This window comes from Dendrobium catenatum, unplaced genomic scaffold, assembly GCF_001605985.2.
Source record: "Dendrobium catenatum unplaced genomic scaffold, ASM160598v2 fragScaff_scaffold_1056, whole genome shotgun sequence".
Classification (NCBI taxonomy): Eukaryota; Viridiplantae; Streptophyta; class Magnoliopsida; order Asparagales; family Orchidaceae; genus Dendrobium; species Dendrobium catenatum.
In genome coordinates this window covers 4,583,323-4,598,731 of record NW_021319518.1, presented here as the reverse complement: position 1 = coordinate 4,598,731, position 15,409 = coordinate 4,583,323, and the positions used below count along the sequence as shown (strand labels likewise).

Sequence of the window (15,409 nt, the reverse complement as noted above, 5' to 3'; positions counted from 1 at the left end):
TGAGTATATGAAACATCCACCGCACATAATAATTTCGCGTGAAAGATGGCACACTGCGATAAATAAAATTGTGAAAATCGAACGGATGAAGTAGAGGCTTACAGTCGACTAGTGGAAACTCAGAGATGGTGAGATCGAGTGTTCTGAGAGATGAAATGCATGGCATATAGCTTACTTAGGGCAGACGTTTGAGGTAAATTAATTCCCTAATTAATCTAAGCCATTCAATGTTAGATGGACGACTGTGATTTGTGTTTTTAAGAACTAGCCGATTATTCTAAAACTGCCAAATTCTACAATTTGACGGTTCAATTGGGTTCTTAGCCTGTTTTTTGTCGGTTCATTGTTTGCTCAGTCACTTCAGCCAATCAGACCAACCACCGGACTGGTTCATGGTTGAACCGACTAGTTTGATCCGATTTTTAAAACCTCGGATAAATCTATAATTTGTAATTTATTATTTTATTTTGTAAATCTAAATTAATATTATTAAATTTTTATGTATATATATAGTAATTTATAAGTATGTATGTCCATGCCCAGTAATATTATTTGTATAAACTTCCATAAATTTTTTTTTAATATTAAGGTTTTAATTAAATAAGATATATTAACTAAAAAATTTAATCATAAAAATTAATATTAGTTAGTTAAATAACTTTTTTTAAATTTTTTTTGCAAAAAAGTTTATTCATCATGAAAGAATAAAATATAGTTAAATTGTTTGCAATTCATCAAAACAATGCAAGGGATCATAAGTCTATAGCAAACTATTAAATTCTCACTAAACATGTAATTCACATCAATTTTGAGAATTTGTTGTACAAATTAGATAGGATTGAAATCTAAAAAACTGTCACAAATGAATCCTTAAGGTGACGAGTTGATTTTTAGTCACTCTTAAAATTTATAGGAGTTCCATATATTTCATATTTGCTATTAAGATCATTTCCAACCAAACTGTATACGGTGATATTCAATTCGTCATTTGCTCCGTTCGAACGCTGAATGGCATGTCAAAATTCGGTAGATGAATATTGCGACGCCAATTGTAATTTTTTATGTTACAAGATTTGTCGATAAGCACGCGAAAGATGAAGAAGAGGGCGAAAGAGGAGAAAGAAATGGAATTCAATTGGATATGCATTACTGCACTTTGGAGTTTTATTGTATTTTGGAGTGTAAAATGGGGTTTTTGGTTAGTAATGCCCTAGTAACCATATATTGTATAATTTAATCCTTATTGATTTGATTATAATAAAAATTATTTAATATTATCAAATATTTATTATACCTCAAGGATCAAGTGCTTTGACATATTCTTAATATCTGAATGATTATGATCTATTTGCAAACAAATTCTTTTCAACCCACCAAATTTATTTAAGATTTAGAGTCTTTTTGGGATTGCTGCAGTATTTTATAAAGTTGGTTGTGAAATTACAGTGGAGAAAACAGCTTTGTTATTATGATTGTAAAAAATAACTTTTCATCATAAAAACTTTTGAGAAAGCAATAATCAAACAAAATTATAATTATTGTCTAAAAAACAAAATAGCCAAAAAGCTATTCCAAAAATATCCTTAATTATAAATTAATATAATATACACATCATTATTTTTTTTTGGCACGATTAATTGCACAAAAACCAAGGTTGCTTTATGGGTTGTGCATAATATGTAGGTTTAAATAGAAGAGTTTTCAAAGAATTTTAGACACCCAACTTTTACAATTTAAGGTTTCGTTTGGGATATCTTTTGAATTGCTTTTTAAAACGGCTTTCTTATACAAAAATTTCAAATTCAAGAAATATTTATAATAAAAGTTTAATAGAGCTTTCGTTACACTTATTTTCTAAAATAAATGAATATAAATTGAACAAAACTTTTTAGCACATTTACTAAGCATGACAAATATAAACAAGAAGCTAAATTGGTGGATAGACTTAAAGGGGTTGATCTTAGTATATTGATTTGTTATGTTATGAGTGTATATATAGGGAATGGAGTGGGAAGGGCTAGGGTTAACGTACATGGTAATGGTTGGATATTGGCTATCAAAACTTAGGAACTCAGAGAAAGCTTTTAGGTTTGAAATTTATTTGAAAGGATATAGAAGTGGGCTCAGGGCATAGGCATAATGTGGAGATTAAGACTTCATTTAGGACAATTTTCTTACTGCTTATGAAAGCAGTTTTTTAGTACAAAAAATTTATTTTTCGTACTAAAAAGTTACTTTAAGAAGCATGAATAAAGCCGTCCCAAATGAAGCCTAAGAGTTGATTGATAAGGATAAAAGAGTTCTAAAGTTTGATGGGTGATGAGCAAAATGTGTAAAGGTTTTTAGATATGGAGGAATCTAAATTAGGGTTTGTGTAGGGTGTAGAGGTCAAAAGGTTATTTTATTGGGATGTATTTTCCATGGAAGGAAGAGAGTTGGAGAGTATAAGTAATATAAATAAATATATCATATATATTATATTGTACTTTCTTGATTACAGTTGTTCTGTTCCTATTGGCTAAAACCAAATAGTTCAGTCTATATATACATGGCCTGTACTGTCGGTGATATGACATGAAATAATATTTTCTTCAAGCTTTTCTGTTTCTCCTGTTCTTCTCTTGTCATTTCTTTCTCTGCTTTATTTGTTTCTTTAGAGAGCATGTTGTTATGTTGAAGATGTAGTGAAGAAGATGACGATGATTTGATTCAATTTCTAGATAACAACAATTAAAATTAACTTAATCTCACAAAAGATTACGGGTACTTGAACACCAATTCATTGAGAAATAAATATTTGAAACATTCCTAAGTTTTATTCAATCATTCATTAATTCTTCGTTACAACTAAAAGTTCATAAAATAACCCTCTCTTACAAATTGGAGCACTAAAAAAAATCAAATTCTCTAGATTAGAGAGGTAGTTCCTTTAAAATAGGTGATTGGAGATATGATATAAATCCTTATACTTTTTACATAATAAAATGATTGAAAAATACAATAAGACCAACACATTCGACAATAGCTATTTTGACACACCAACACGTAAATTTATATGGATAACATCAGACTTACAATTACTTGACTCTCGAACATTCTAATCTTGGCACCTACCTTAGAAATGGCTTATGCAACATTGCTCCATCATGTTATGCTTGATAATATATATAGGCTAAAATGATGCTCGATCTTTCAAAAAGAAAAACCATTATTATTAATCAAGAACAAATAAATGTTCAAGATTGTGATAATTGTATATGAATCAAGTCATACAAATAACATTGACATGGATAGTCATTTTTTGGATAATTAATTTGACTTTATGATAAAAATGTACATTATATAAGTGATTGTTGTACTAAGAGAATTGATTTAGTACATATTAAGTGAGAAAGAAATGTCTCAAAGGTATGCTAATATTATTAAGATATTAATAATAGAATATTAACTTAGTATGCAAAATGTAATGAAATGACTACAAAGTTTTTAATTATAGTAATCAATAGGATTACACCAAGGATCAAACATAGAGTCTATCCCTTTGTATTGGTTATGGAGATATATTTATAAAAAAATATTACTAGTGTTCAAAGCGTTTTATATTAATGACCATTAATCAAAATTATTATAAATAAAATAATTAGAGCATCTAAAATCTTTAATATATATATAGAATGACAAATGAAAAGGGATATGACTTCCTCAATTAAATGATTAAAACAAAAAAATATCCCAAGAATTGTTTGAAAAGAGCAAATTTGGAGACTTAAGATAAATATTATAATATTGTACTCAACTAGTGACATATGAAATCAAAGTTTCGTTTGAGAGAGATTTTTATTGTTTTTTAAAGCAGTTTTTTAATATAATTTTTTAATTAAAATTTTTTATTAAAAAATTACTTTAAAAAGCTTTGAGAAAAATGTCCCAAATAAAGCCTAATGTTGAGCTGAAAAAAAAAATGGTTAATAACAAAATTAAGCATGATGAAAATAGGAGCATTAAAATGGATGCTAACATGAGAGATAAATTACAAAATATCTACTTAATGGCTGATTGGCATAATGTTTTAAAGGTCAAGTAGTTTAAATGAGAAGTACAAAGCAAGCAGAATAGAATGGTGAATAAAATTAATACTAATTTCTACTAAAAATTAAAATTGGCATGTCTTAGCATGTTATACAAATTCTTTTAATTAAAAGGGGTTAGCAGGCTACTTTGAGTCAACCAGGTGGCCAACGAGTTGGATTCAGGTCCAAATTTTTTACCAATTTATTAAACAGGTCCAATTTGATTTGAATGTGTTCAAATCGAGTCAAATTTGAATTAGATCCGACCCGTTACCTCTATTTAACACCCCTAGTCACATCCTTACTATCAAGAGTGATAAACTTAAATCATATCCACCCTCAATAACTGTTTGTCAAGGGCACTAAATTTAAAGTTAAACTCAACTCGCAATAAGTGTATGTTATGATACATTTTCAAATGATCTCTCGCCAGTAATGATGTAATTTATCCTCTAATCGACAATTTTGCTGTCAAATGGCACCACATGTAAACGATCATAATCAAAATTCTCTAACCAAATGGTTTCTTTGTAGAATAAAACGATTAAATTATGATCACAATCAGAGTCGAGAAATTCCTCAATGGATAAAAACCCCTCAAATAATGAATTATATGGTGCATATGATATTGCCTAAAGCACTTTAATAGTTAAGGTAAACTTAAATTTATTTATTTATCTATTAAAAGAAAACTCACAGAGGGCTTACACGTTAAACAAATATAAGTAACAAGTCCTTAAAGGATCAGAAGCTGACTAAAAGGACAACAATTGAAAAAAACCTAAAGAGCTTTGAATCCTACCTAATACAATGAAGAGAATAAAATTGAAATCGGAAGAACAAAACAGTCACAACAGAACAACAACAACAATAAGATCAACACATCCTGACCAACCAAACAAGCACAAGCCACGAAGAGCATACCAATCAACCCGATATTTGAGCTGGTTAAGGCAACGAACACGCCAACAAGCAACAAGAATCGTAATAAAAGAGAGCAGGATAGTAGAGAAGCCCCACTCAAACTACACCCCATACAACTAATAGAAAACGACCAGCAACCACGTACAGTCGGCCACCTGACAACACTATAAGGACAAAAACAAAACCCTCCACACCAAATCAAAACAACACCAACCAACAACAAAATCGAAGACCACCAAAACAGCCAACCAACCAACGAAGTAAAAAAGAAAAAGAACAACTAGGCTCAATAGTTATCTCTTGGATTTGTGTCGACGACGCTTGCCACCATGAGAGAAAGAGAGATCAATGACACGACTAACATCCAATCCATACAAATCATGTATGGCCTCAACATTATCACCCCCCAAGCCATCCTCCAGTCCGTACAATCAATCCGGAGATTCATCCAGCCAATTAGGTTGCACCAAATATGACTCCCCGGATCTCGAAATAAATTGAGACTTAAGAACATTTGGCGAAATTAGATCAACATGGGCATCAACAAGAGATTCACAACCTACACTCCCCCAACAGGGGGATGAATAACTGGTACACCATGATCCAAAGGGCAATCAAAATTATCCAAATCACTAGACGATTCATTAGCCATCAACACATGATCTTGACAACTCCCCTATCTACTCATTGTATACAATCCTCCACCACACCATCTCTAATGAAATTAACATCAGCTTCTAATGAAATTAACATTCGCCGCCAAAGGATAGACACATTAGGAGAAACAAAATCATCAGTATTATGTCAATCATCATCACATTGATCCTCAGACAATGTAGCTTTATTCTCTTGCCCCCAGCATTAAACATAGAAGGATCACACCCATCAACTGTAAGAACACAATTGATATCTAGTGGAACAACAACATAACATTGGTCCACCCCAACCAACGGGGGATTATCACCAACCTCTTGTAAAGAATGAGCACCAACCGAAGCCCCCTCCTATGCATGAGGGCAAACACCCAAGTTAGGAAATAAAATCGGGCAAACGTCTTTCAAATGACCCAAAGAGTTACAATGAAAGAAATACGAGGGAAACCCTTCCATCTCCACAGATTGAATATAACCCATAAATTCAGAACCAAGCCACACATGATTAGGATAACATTCAGTAATATCTAAAAAAGTATACGAGCCACCGAGTGTCTAACACCATTAATAGTAGCATTATAAATTCTCAAGGGTCTACCAAATAGAGACCCTAAATCATGTAGAATTTGGAGAGAAAAAAAAAAGTGGGCGAATGTTGGGAAACGACACCCAAATGGGAATAATAGAAGATTTAACATGAACATCAAAGTGTGAAGGCCACTTAAAGAGCTTCATGAAACAGTTATTGAAGAAATAAGAACGGTGGGAAAACACCCGACAATAATCCAAATCATTTCTCAGTTTAATCAAAATATTTTTTGGATTCAACAAAGTGACAGAGAATTCACCGAACAATTTTAGATTAAGAAAAAATTTACGAATCGTATCAAGCGGTGGATGACGGCCAGGAAACTTCCCAACTAAAGCAAATTCAAAAAGAGCAACAAGAGAGCACATTTCTTCATTTGAAATCATCAAAGTTGACAAACCATGGCAGGAAGAGAGTTTGAGCAGCGGAAACGAAGGCGAAGCCGACTCTCTGGACAAAACCTCTCTAAAAGACTGTGATTTGTGTTTCACGTCCAAAAATTCAAGGTCACTCAATCGATGAGCGGCCATGCCGGCTTTGAGGAAACTAGAGAGGAAAAAATAAGATTAGGGAATGCGAAAAGAGATTACTTGACCAAAGGAACAGCCAAGAGCCGACGAAGAAACCCTAGACATTGCTGACTTTAAGGTACACTTAAATTTATCTTCATAGAAAAATATCCATCTCATGCCTACAAGATTCCTTTGAACTAAGACATCCAAGATTGTCTGACGACAATGATCCTTCAATAAGTATGAGTCTTGCTCATGACAACCTGAGATGGCAAAGCCATGGGATCATGATCAAGTCCATCGCCATCCCCCACAACATTGATTTCAAGTTCAAGCTGCTAAATTTCTAACTTTGTACTAAATTTACCGTCACTATATCCTAAATACTTAGATTCCGATGATTAGCCTTAATCAAAATTTCTCACCGTCATCAATGCAAGTAACTAATAAAAAAAGCTTGCACTTATGATAAACCTAGAACCGGATCATAAAGTCATTGCAAAAAGAAAACAAAATATCTAGATAAAGTCTTATCTGCAATCTACTTTGCCTCCTAAAAATTTAACCATGCAAACATTTGCAGCTTGTTGAAATATGATTTTTTTAAGCTCATCAAAAAGTTGGTCGAATATTTGTATATAGCTCATTTACACTCTCAACTAGTACCAAAGGCAGCTAAAATACTTGTGTTTCAGCATGGGGAAATTACTCCTAGGTTTGTTTCCCTTGCCCAATTTAACAGTTTAATCCACAGGTTGATAAAGTGAGGCATTCATTATTTTCTGAGCACTGCGGGAAAATCAATTGCAATTCATGCACATCCATCTTTTTCATGACATCCCAGTGGAAAATAAAATCCAGGAACAAGGGTTTAGATTTGAACTTCATTGATCGTTTGATATTAAAACAGGAAGAATGAGATTCAGAATAGAGTAAGAACCATTAACCGATGCCTAAATTGAGTATTATAGCCTATAAAAAGTTGTTTCAATCTACTCTGGTTTTAATTTGTATAGAATCAAAGTAGTGGAAAAACACTTATTCTTCTATGAGATTTTGGCTTCGTTTGGTTACCCAATGACTTTTGTAAAAGATAGTTTTAAAAATTTTGTTCGAGAGAATGAAGGTTTCTAGCAGAGAAGCAAATACTTAAAAGCTTTTGATAACAGTACAAAAATGAAAGTTCCGTAAAAAATAATTTTACAAAAATGTCACACAGAAATAGCAACCTAAAAACAACTTTGCCGTTTCGAAACAGAAAAGGTAAAATTAAGCTGTCTTAAACGAGGCCTTATTAAGACTTCAAAGGTATAGACATTTTAGATCTATTATACATAAGAATGAGAATGAGATTAAGAAGACAATTTTCAAAATTAGAATTGAACAAAGTAAAAATAAAGTAATACCTCAAAAGTATAAAATGATAATATCGTGAAAATTCTGAGATAAATTTTGTAAAATTATAATTAGGCATGCTCATTATAAAATTTAAAAATATTAAGATGAATGTGCAATAAATTATGAAGGATGGGCTAATAAAAGATAATATAGGAGAGTTGATATCATCTCTTAAAGATAAATCGTGAAATTAAATTTAGTTGATTGTGCATTTACAACAAATAGTAAATATTGTAGAAGATATGATAATCACATGGTAGATATGATTAATGAAAGATTCAAAAATGTAGATGAAAAAAATATCATGGATGTAAGGTGTGCAAAACAGATTTAGCATATTATGAAGCACTTTGTATGAATAAATAGAAAATAAGAACTCACAGACGGGCTAATGATGATCATGATGAGGAGGATGATGGTGATGATAGGAAGTATACCAAGCTGGAGAAAATACTCTTAAGGCTAAAATACGTTCACCCCTCAATAATGAAGTGTAAAATTCATGCCAAAATATGGTTCAATCTTGAAGTGTCAAAAAATGATCCGACCCGCCAACCCGACTAAAACCTGACAAAAAAAAATCAAGGTTCGAGCAAACGGGTCAAGTTCGGGTTGGCTTTTTTGACCCGTATATTAAATGAGTCGAGTTCAGGTTAACCTGTCAATCCATTTTTGACACAAAAAAGATCCCGTTAATATTGTTTTTCCTTTTTTTTTTTACTTTTTGATATAATCTTCTTATTTTTTATCAAATATCCTAAACATTATAGTTAATAAATTATTAAAAAAAATTAAGTTATAAAATAATTTTTTTTAACCAAAAACGGGTTAATAGGTTTGGTTCAGGTTGACTAGATTCGGGTCAGATCAATTTTGAGTCGGACCCAACCCCAATCCATCAACCCATTTTGACACCTCTAATTTAATCTTGGGTGACAATTAAAATACATAAGATTACATATACTACATATGAAAACATCTCTAATCATCTGGCTATATTATCAAATACTGTCATACCCTCACTCAAAAAGAGATCAACCGCTACAAGTCACTACTACATAATACTATGCGTAGCAATTTTATGCCATTTGCCCACCAACAAAGACCACAATGAACCAGATTTTATGCATGCAATGCACATCAAGGTTACTTGAATTTTAGTTTAAGAGATACCAATCTACTTACCGGGGTAAACCCGGATCTTTGTGGTGGCTTTGCCTTGTATTCTACTAGCGGAAGATCTTATAACTATCTTAATCCTGGTGACAGAGAAGGCAACTAAGCCGAATATTTACCAAGAGGAGAGCAAAAAGTTTGACCAGAATGCTTGATGGTCTAGTAAGATCCTCTCTCCATGAACAAGCAATTTAAGAATCTAAATCTAGAGTATCCTACCATCAGGTGATCTAGGTCTAAGAGCATCTCCAACCGAACATCAAATATGTGTATGGCGTCATTCGGTCGCTCCAGCGGAATGTCAAATCTTCCGCTATTTGCTTGCGGGTTAACAGTGCGACACCAATATTGACGTTGCACTGTTCACCTACGCGATTTCTCTGTCTCGACCGTATTCGCCAAAGAAATGCGCCAAAGAGGAGAAAGACGGTTACCTTCGCAGAAGCCCAAAAATGGAATTCGGTTGGAGATGAATCACGGCATTTTTGAGTTTCACAGTATTTTGGAGTGAAAAATGAGATTTTCGGTTGGAGCTGCTCTAATGATAGCTTGAGGAGCTGCAGTACTAAAATAGGTGCGGGATATATATAGATGCACGAATGAAGAAAGCCCATCACTTGGGTTCAGAGGTTCTGATAGGTGGTTTCGTTACACTTAAGCAGAAACTTCAGCTCAAATCAAAGATAAAGGAGTACTACTTTAGAAGAAGTTCACAAGCATGAGATCTAAGATTTCAGCACAAAGTTTAAGAAAAAAAAAAACTGCTTATGCAGCGTAACTATATAAATTGAGAAAACATATTAAGGAAAGAATTAAATGAAACAATGTAACCTCTCCAAGGGACTGCAAGTTGAGAAGAGAATCCTGAGGAGTTCAAGGGCACTCACAACCACTTTGTTGTAGACTACTACACTATCAGCAACCAATGGTTTTATTCATATAATGCAGATGCTGCTTCTAGTAGGGCATCATATCACTTCAGTTACACCTGCAAATGTCAGCCGGAATTGCAGTAAGAATCGTGCAAGCATGTTAAAAAGCAGTGCTGGAGCATGAAAGAAATACTTAATTTACCCATTTGAATCATGGGGGTTATTGCCATGATATATTGGAGATCTGGTATAACTCTGACCACGATAGCCATGCCTGTAAGTAGTGTCCCTGATACCTCTTGGGGACCTTCTCAGGGGACTAAAGCTCCTGCCAGAACACATTAACAATACAAGGGGCCAGATTAAAAAACACAAAGCACTACATAGTTATTGTAGCCGGGTTCCAATCAACATTGTTATCTTAAAATGACCTGTTACTTTTATTTCTTAGCAAGAGCCTTCTTTAATCTACCTGTATCGATAGCTTGGGCTTTGGTGGTATTGATCACTGGAACTACGGTAGTGTCTTCCGCTTTCTAATCCACCAGATCCATGAAGGCAACAATCCCTAGCAACATGATCAGATTGACCGCACTCAGAACAACTTATGTCCTCACTGCTACATCGGGAGCCCCTACCACTCCTAGAGTTGTGGGAAAGTTCCACATGCCAGCCATTCCTCCCTGTTAAAAATTCAACAACAACAACAACATCAAGCTTATATCCCACTACATGGGATCAGCTACATGAATACTTTTTCTCCATTGTGTCCTATTAAGAGTCAAAATCTCGTTTAAATCTAATAAAGAAAGATCATTTCTAATATTTTCTAACCAAATTGTTTTAGGTCTGCCTCTATATTTATTAACATAAGTCAAATCTAATACTTCTACTTTCCGAACCTCGTCATCGGAAGGTTGCCGTTTTATGTGACCAAACCATCTAAGGCGACTCTCTCTAATCTTATCTTCTACTGGAGCTACTCCAACTTTTTCACGTATATGCTCATTTCGTATCCTATCTCTAAGGGTAAAGCCACTCATCCACCTGAGCATCCTCATCTCTGCCACACTTAACTTATGCTTCTCTTTTAATGGCCAACATTCGGCACCAAAAACTGTCAGTTAGAAAATAAAAGCATCATACAATGACAATACAACTGGACATTCTAAAGTTGCGCTTCAGACCAAAAACTGTCCAGAAAAAAACGAGATCCTGATTCTATCAGAATGCAAATAACAAATCTAATCTGTATAATAAAGGATTATTATCCTGCTCAACTAGAAGAATAAAATCCACTTATTTTGTTTTCCCTACATACAAAACCATATTAGTGGAATTAAACTAATTAGCGTTTAGTGGAATGTTTAGAGTAAAATCTAAAAAATATAAGGTAATTTGAAAATTAACTTGGGTGATTTAAATATGTACAACATAAGATAGAAAATGTGTCAATTAGATGAGAAGATAAAATCAGTGATAGGATTACTAAAAAGAAAAGGGCTAGAACTACTGTTACATGGATAAAAGTTTTCAAAAAAATTTGTGAAGAACATTCAACACTTCTAGCAGTACTCAACAAGAATGAATGAAAAATGTATTAGAATAATGATAAAATTTTAAGCAAGACCAAATGAAAATAAAGAATAAACACACCAATGAACAAAATCACAAGATACACAAGTTTGCATGTTTCAATGATAATCACATACGTCCACGATCATACAAAAATAAAATATTCTGCGAAGCTTTAAAGAAATACATCAAATATTTCTTTTCATGTATACAATTATAAGGATAGAGATACTAATTTCTCTATGTCAATGAGTACGAGAGAACTAAACCATCTGCTGCAAAAATAAGTAATAAACATGGATAAGATGTTGTTGCTTCTATTATTATCACCTTCCTTTCTCGACTGTGAAACCTTCTTCCACTATCACCCTCTATTGCAAGAGCTTCTACTTTCTATGACTGAAAGCTTGGAGACTTCCATCTCTCCCTCCCTCTTTATTCCCATTTGTTTATGATTGTGGGATGCCTGAACACAATCAAACAATCTCCTTATGAAATGTGGGCTCCGAAAATTCGCGCCTCAACCTCCCCAACTGCTGTTTTTGCTTTCTTTTGCTTTGGGGGGAGTTTTAACAGATTAATATAAGGGGTAAAATTTCAGAAGGCAGATTAGGCTGAGAATAAGGCACTACCCAGAGATTTCGCCCTCATTTTGCAAGGACTTTATGATCTAAGTTCTAGTTTCCTATAGGCGCAAACCCTCATAGTTAATTACCCCTCCTGATCACGAGAGAGAACTTTCAATTAAGGCTAGTCGTCAAGTTAATAGACCGTATCCGTAGATACATTATATCCGACATATAGTAGCAGCATGGGTTTTGGATGTTTGGAAATTTGATATTTAAAATTTAAAATTTCACCATCTTGAACTTAAAGCGGATGGTTGGGGAGTAATGATTAGCCCGATCAAGATCCCATGATTATGTCATCCCGGACCATCGTGGTCCCTGGTCTAGTTAGTCAGAGCAAGTAGTCAACATAACCTGAAAGAAGGATCATTATCAATCGTCATGGGTTGCATCGTCCAAGGGTACCTTGTAGACCTGGGGTGGAAATTTGTCTAATGGGACAAATTTGAATTGACATTATCTGACAGAGGGCTTTGTGCCCTATCGAGCATATCCTATTGATTCATTTCTCAAGGATTTAGTGCCATTTGGGAGCATACGGGCTCTGACCAAGACCATAATTTTGTACATTTTAATTTTCAAATAATATTCATATTTGTGATTATTTTCTTATTTTTTTAATCCCAAAAATTTGTAACTCTAATAGTTCGGTTGATATATGGGATTTAGTCGAAGAGCACGCTAAGCCGAAGAAGCAACCAAGAAGAAATCGCAACAAGCAAAACCAAAACATTAATGAAGAAGGAAGCGAAGAAGAAATAGCAACAAAGCGAAGAAGAAAGGCTATCTAAAGAGAGATAAATTATTGAGATAGTCAAGTAATAATAGAAAAAATACCTTATTATTAATTAGGAATTAATATAATTAATTTAGTTAATAGGATTTGAAATGAAAATAATTAACTAGATAATTAATACTATAAGTAGTAATTAAATAATTAATTAGTAATAGAATATTTAAATGATTAATTAAATAATTAATAATTTAAAACTTATTAAAATAATGCTTAAATGATTAATAAAATAATGAATAGTTCTAAGTAGTAATTATTAGTTATTTTAAATAATTAATTAGATAATTATAACTATCATTAATAATCAAATATTTATTAAAATAATACTTAAATAAGTAATTAGATAAATATTTGCTGCAATTAGTAGGATTAAATATTTTTTGTCAAACAATTTTCAAAATTTAGATATAGTAAATCCGAATTTACAAGATTCACTAAGGAGCTATTTGGTTGGATGCAAAGTAAATACTGCGTAAAATATGCAAAGTAAAGTAAAATATGCATATACCAAAAATTGCAGTCTTTAAGATATTTACCCAAACACCTTGAGTGCATTCACCTGTATCTAAATGATCAAGATTGGCTGCATGAGGAAGATTTACACGTCTGCACTTGGAAGAATCATCAACAAGCAAATTCCACAAATGTCAAGTTCATTTATTAATCGCAACATGAAAAATTAAACCCTGATATATGTCCAAGCTCCCAAATCCAAATCAGGAAAAATAAGAAAAGTTTTCAAAAAACAAAAATCTGCAAGCATAATAGAGAGCATAAAAGGATTTTTTAACGCTGCTTAGATTAATATCAACTATAGGATAATACCTATACATGAAAGTATCAAAACAAGGGTCGAGGCTGCATTTGAAGACACCACAAGCCGTGAGAAAGGGGGTGACCTTGATAGACCGGTCCAAGGAGGACCGGTCCAGCCGGCCCAGCCTCTTGGGCCGGCTCATCTCGTTTACTCCAGGAGGAGCCGGCGGAAACAAGCAGAGGAGAAGGGGTGGGGTCCACTTGAAATTTGAATTGATTCTTGGAGCGAAAAGGAGGGGAAACAAGGGTAATTAGGTCCTTTTGTATTAGATTTGAATTGTATTCATTAAGTAGGGAGAAAAGAGGGGAATTAGGGTTATGTCATGCTTGGTGAGAGTTTCTTTTGTCTTCTTGGATAGTGAGGGCTCTAGATCGAAATCTAAAGATTGGGAGAGTGCGATCCTCCTCTCGAATAGAGGATCCTTGTATCTTTGCTATTTGTTGCATCTACTAGTAAAATACAAGTCTTTTCTCCATAACTTCTATAGTTTTTCCCTATTTTTCTACTGTTTTTCTGCTGTGGACAGCAGTTTTCTCTTGGATCTACTTGGTTTTGGTGAGAAACACTTGGATTTCGAATGGTATCAGAGCGAGATCCGGGCGGTGGATGGCTGTTTTTTTTTCCACTGTTTCGCTGCAGTTTTTCGCAGATTTTTGGTGGATCCGGAGGCATCTCGTTGGTTCCCATGGCATCTAAGCGGGTAGAAGTCTTGGAGACCTAGATGGGTCAACTTAAGGCGGATCTGGAGGAGAAGATGGCCACATTTAGCGAGAATGTGGAAGGGAAATTCATGGCCTTGGAGGAGATGATGAAGAAGTTGTTGGAAGGGCAAGCACGGGCGGTGCCAGCGGAGGAAAGAGGAGAAGGTAGTGGGAGCAGGGGGAAGGAGAAGGTGAATCCAGAAGAGGAAGAGGAGGTGGAACTGTTTGACAGCAACGGGAGGATGCCACCTCGGGAGTCTATCAGGCGAGAAGAACATGACATAAGGAGAGACTTCCGGGAAGGAAGAGAAGATGATTGGCGACGTCGGAGGCCCGACCCATTGGACCGGCCATGGGGGATCTATAACCACCATGGCGGGGCACGAGGGGAAGATGGCTGCCGGCGGCCAAGGAGGGAGGATGAGCCCCAATATGGAGAAAGAGGAACTTGGGAAGACCCCATAGCTTGGGACAGAGGAGGCCATGGGGGGAATAGGGCATACGGGGTGGACACGAGGGCCAGGAAGCTGAAAATGCCAGTATTCGAGGAGGGAAATGTGGACGAGTGGATCCACAAGGTGGAGAGGTATTTTGCAGTGAACGGCCTGATGGAGGAGGAGAGATTGATGGCTGCTAGTATGTGCTTGGAAGGGGCGGCGTTTGCCTGGTTCAAGTACATGGATAAGTGGGAACCGGTGAG

At 34.5% G+C, this 15,409-nt stretch overlaps 1 protein-coding gene across 2 annotated transcripts in view; it reads right to left on the bottom strand.

The window, feature by feature from the left end:
• Positions 1–9,988: 9,988 nt before the first annotated feature.
• The window catches only part of LOC110108776 (serine/arginine-rich splicing factor RSZ21A), a 23,341-nt gene continuing 17,920 nt past the window's right edge, over positions 9,989–15,409 (bottom strand). For both annotated transcript variants that reach the window (XM_020839558.2, XM_020839560.2), the window contains 3 exons: positions 10,667–10,877; positions 10,397–10,522; positions 9,989–10,310 (listed from right to left, as the gene is read on the bottom strand). In XM_020839558.2, the coding sequence (XP_020695217.1) occupies positions 10,301–10,310; positions 10,397–10,522; positions 10,667–10,877 (347 nt within the window). In that variant the 3' untranslated portion in view covers positions 9,989–10,300. The remainder of the gene's footprint in view (positions 10,311–10,396; positions 10,523–10,666; positions 10,878–15,409) is intronic.